The 4,850-nt window shown below is 43.7% G+C and overlaps 1 protein-coding gene across 1 annotated transcript; it reads left to right on the forward strand.

Moving 5' to 3' along the window:
- Positions 1 to 308: 308 nt before the first annotated feature.
- Positions 309 to 2,566, forward strand: LOC139740088 (uncharacterized). The gene has a single exon (XM_071650676.1). It carries the CDS (start codon positions 404 to 406, stop codon positions 2,564 to 2,566), a length of 2,163 nt encoding a protein of 720 aa, XP_071506777.1. The 5' UTR covers positions 309 to 403.
- The last annotated feature ends 2,284 nt before the right edge of the window (positions 2,567 to 4,850 follow it).

The raw sequence follows: 4,850 nt of genomic DNA on the forward strand, positions 1-4,850 counted from the left end.
CAGACATCAAAGCTGCAAAATCATACACTGATATAACCTTATGAGCGCCCTCTCATCTTCAACAGGGAAAGAAAAAAAGCAACAAAGACACACACACACACACACACACATACACAGGTCTATACACACAAACACACACACACACACACACACACACACACACACTTACTCAATTCATTACTGTTTCTTGGCAACGCGGATTAGAACCAATCAGACACAGCAGTGGTTTTTCCTTTATCATTTCGCAAACTCCAGAGGAACCTTCTGCGAAGTTATATACTGATATGGAATTGCTTTGTGGTAATCAGAACAGATTGAACAACTCGGCCCAGCTGATTATTCTCTTTTTCAACCCCTACTTCAATACATTGTCCTGTATAGACATTACACATGCAAGTTTGAGATGATTATTAGTGGAATCAATATGGAGGCCAGTGACATTTGTCTGCTGTTTCTTCTATTTTCCTACATCCATGCTGTACAGCCCTATAGCATGCATATCGATTCCCGAAGTACGGTGGTCAGTCGGGGAACCACCGCTGAGTTGGAATGTTACGGCGGAGGGCGATTCCCGACCGGAGCGAGAGTGGAATGGCGGCGGGAGTCATCCTCGATGACTGGTACACAGACTATCGGACGATGGTCACAGGGTTCAGGGAGTGAACTCCTGGACGGTGCAGACGCTACTCGATATGCCTTAGGATCGGCGGGAGAGGCCTCCAGAAATGGTCTCTTTGTTCAGACTCTCACCATTCGAGAGATTCAGAAGACTGATAGAGGCAGGTACAGGTGCGTCCTCATCGAGACGACCGGCACTGAGACGTCGTCGTCAAGTTTTGAGCTGACAGTCAAGTATCCACCTGCGGAGCACTTTCCACATTGCACGGCACTCCCAGATGAGACTGGAGATGAGGTAAGCCTTATCTGTATGTCAGAGAGAACCACACCGCCTTTAACCTTGCGATGGTATCGAAATGACTCGTTAGTTGCAGAGGATACACCAGTTGGAGCTAAGATGAAAGCGGTTTACCGGGCTCAAAGGCAAGACTTCACAAGCTCGTTTGAATGTCGGCTGACGTACAACGATGATGTGGAACCAGAAGTTAGACGGTCATGTTACTTCAGCCGACCTTACATCGCAATTCTTAGGTTGGCCGAGGCAAACTCGAGAGAAAGCAAGTACCACGCATTCGTGCACTCGAATCCTCCTTTCATTTCAGACATATCCTGCGACCTGACAGCCTCCCATGCAACCAGCCGACTTTTTGAAACCGAGTTTCCCGGTTACGGCTTCATGACCATCGGTCCGCTAGCTCCTGCAGACAACGGTAGTGTCCTCATCTGTCGAGCAGAAAACGCGTTGGGCGTTGCGGAAGCGAGAATGACTGTGTACAGTCACAGAGACGGTTCACTCGACGAAACCACTCTGCCGTCAGTCGTGACCAACATGTATCACGAGAACGCCATTAGTGCACTTATCGTGCCCAAGAACCCTACTGTGTACATCGGCGAGGGTGTCTCTTTTGGATGCAGCTATAGGTCAGCTCTGCACACTCTTTTTACAACGCACACAGTTCATATCAGATGGACTTTCAACGGTAAGGACGTGCATGGCTCAAAATTTGACGTGCAGGATGATGTTCTCACTGTTCGAAACATCTCGCAAGAAGATGACGGAGCGTCTGTGATGTGCATCGCTTCCTTTGGAGAAGACATCGATATCTCTGGTAGAAGTGAACCGACGATTCTTCGCGTTCGGGTCCATTCTGGGAGTGTGTCCTATCCACATCTGGCTGAAAGCATTGGAGGGCAACCAACGGACAAGGTCACTGGAACGACACAAATTGCCCTCATCGTCAGTGTTTCTGTCGCCGTCGCAGTGCTCCTGATCTTACTTCTCCTGCTGCTTTTACAGAGAAGGGGGGAAAAGCATCATGAACCCCAGTTTATCTACCAGGCTCCCTTAAGTCCCCAGATCTCTTTTCGAGCGGATTCGAATACCTTGATGAATGGTCAACTTTTACTTCGTGGACAGAATCGGGCAACGATTCAGAGCCAACGGGAGCTTCCTGCTGAACCGACTGAAGCAACAGGAGCAATCGCTGCGACACTTACACCAGCACCCATCCCGACTGGAACACTTGACAAGCCCAACACAAGCTCTGCCTCGATTGTCGAGGATTCCCAGTACCAGCCGATGGTCGGGGACACGGGCGTGATGCGATCTCGCCAGGGTAGCTGCGCTAGCAGTGCTCACTCGGAACAGCACCCTCTCCTCTGCCGCTCGCTTACCCTTCCTGCATCCGGCATGATACCCGTCCCCACCGGCGGATTTCTTCCTTCCAACATGGTGACATCCACCGGTCACCGCCGTGCCCAGCGCTCGATGATTGAGTCACAACATTGTGAAATCGATGAGAATTACGAGGATCCTGACGTCATGCGAGAACGTCGAAAACTGCAAAGGGCTATGAGCAACGACTACCAGCAGCCTGCTAGCAACAAATTGGAGAATTCAAACGCAGTCCTTTCTCAATACGCAAACACTTCTGTTGAACAGGAGTAAACTCCATGCTGAATGTTTCGTGAGCATAAAGTGATTACAGAATGTCATTTGATCCTCATGTTGATGTAGAGCACGATTAGACAAAGAGAATAGTACAAGTTTCAGCAAACTCGGACAGGCGGTAAGAGTGAGATTAATTTTCTTTTAGTGTCCCACGTTTCATGAAGCAGTAATATTACTCATTAACTTTTTCTCTTTTTTTTCAAATCAGATGAGAATCTGATATCATTGGCCCACAAGTCTCCAAGAGACATGCCAACTAATCTTCACCAAATTTCTTCTTTTCTGTAAGTGAGATCAAAACAAAGAACTGAAATCCTTCATATTCAGTGATTGTTGTATTATAATCAACAGACAATGATATTAATTATTTGTCTAATCTTTTTAGTGTTGTTTCGCGGGTTGTGGGGGAGAGTCTACCACCGTGGAATTATGAGCTAAAATATGACTTTTATGATATTTTCATGTACAAACAATTCGAAAATAGCTTCGGTGGTGATATGTATATTTCACTGTGGATGCGATCAATATCACTGTTCCCAGAAAACATGTTAACTTCTACAATCTTAAAACACTTATGGTTCAAGTCTGATTTCGATGAAACTTCCCACCATTCTGTTTGTCCAGTTTATCCATCGATATCAGACTTAAATGTTTACTACAGAAGAACTGAATGAAGATGATAAAGTACATGCTGTAAATTCTTCCTAAGGATTCAATAGAAACGCGAGTGCATATGAGCAATCACAAAACTTCGATATGAACATTCATATAACAGAGGCAACTGAATCGAATTGATTTGTGTTACGTGGCCGTTTTAAAGGAAGAAGCGAGTGTTTGCAAGCAAGCAAATCACGGGACCGACCGCTTGAAAGGGATAGTATAGTATTAATGGAAATGAGGATTGAGCGTGTGACATTTTGAACACACGAAGAAATCACTTATGAAATGCTATAGAGCATAAAATTCTAAGAAGAATTCAAAGTTTATATGATGAAAATCGGTTTTGAAATGGCTGAGATAACCAAAAACAAAGTTTAACAAAGCGATACCTTTTATTAGGATCGCTTGGGTATCTCAGCCATTTCAAAACCAATTTTCATCAAATAAAAGTTGAATTCCTCTTGGAATTTCATACTCTTTCATACGAGGTTTCTCATTATCTCACAAAAAAAAAATAGAAACCTGAAGCCAGGTCTCAACCAGAACTATACCATCCCTTTAAGTTCCCTCCACAAGAAGATGGAGGTACCACAATATCCGTAGTGCTGTAAGCAAAATGTTCCGCAACTTAAGAATAGACAATAAGGAAAAGAAGCAGTAAGAATCTCGTATCATATTCACTCAAGAAAATATGCATTTCATGAGATATTAATTTTAATATCTTCAGAATCAGTGCTGTAAAGTCGAAAAAGGTAATAGATGGAGTCGTTCTAATGTAAATACACTAAAGTGCATAGAACTGAGAATCAATGAGAAATCAATCTGCATTTAGCGCTTGTGCAGCAGTTTTATTTAATGTATATTACGAAACATTATGCATGTTCATAAATCATGGTGTCTTTAACAGGGTCTTCTCTTTCGATATCCAAAGCACTGTGTGAAACCCATTACATTTTCACGTTGTGTAAGACTGCTCTCATTGTGTTCCACCGCAGATTTGCCTGTAAGGGCAATCCTTATCGAGGGAAAGCCTTGATAGTTCAACTGGAGCGATGACCTGATAACTGTACGCGGAGCAATGCTGATTATGCCTACACTTTGTACAGGTTTTCGATGCAAGCTTTCAGATAGGATATACCTGTCATGACGTGTGGTGTATATAACAATGATATGAAAAGTACTGAGGAATATCAATTAAGGTGCAGTTCACTTCAAAGCCGGTATACCTCCACCTGAAACTTCCGGTCCCACTGATATCATATCATTATGAAAAAAAAAAAAAATATGGTGCGAATCACTTCATTCTAAAATCACTTCAGTCTAAAATCCACTTGCTGCGCTCGTGGGTTTAAACAGTTCCAGAGTTAAACTTGCGCATCCATTCTCATCGACACATTCTGTCCTGTGCATCAGATCATTCGTATATTGTATGTTTGTGTTAACAGTTTATTTGTTTAGTGTAAGAACAGGATATACTACAGTTGTAACTACGTTTCCAACCACTCTGTCTCGGCACTCTGCGAAAAAGGTGTGTGCTTGTTCTCTCAATCCTCGCTGATTGATACTCCTCCGTTTTGCTCTCTCCATTCCTCTCTACACCCGTTTCCTTTGCCTCCTTCAT

This window comes from Diadema antillarum, unplaced genomic scaffold (genome assembly GCF_040938485.1).
Source record: "Diadema antillarum isolate AM-2024a unplaced genomic scaffold, OU_Dant_1.0 seq00000833_RagTag, whole genome shotgun sequence".
NCBI lineage: Eukaryota > Metazoa > Echinodermata > Echinoidea > Diadematoida > Diadematidae > Diadema > Diadema antillarum.

Coding starts and splice junctions, on each gene's coding strand:
- LOC139740088 (XM_071650676.1), top strand. CDS start 404: ATGATTATTAGTGGAATCAATATGGAGGCCAGTGACATTTGTCTGCTG.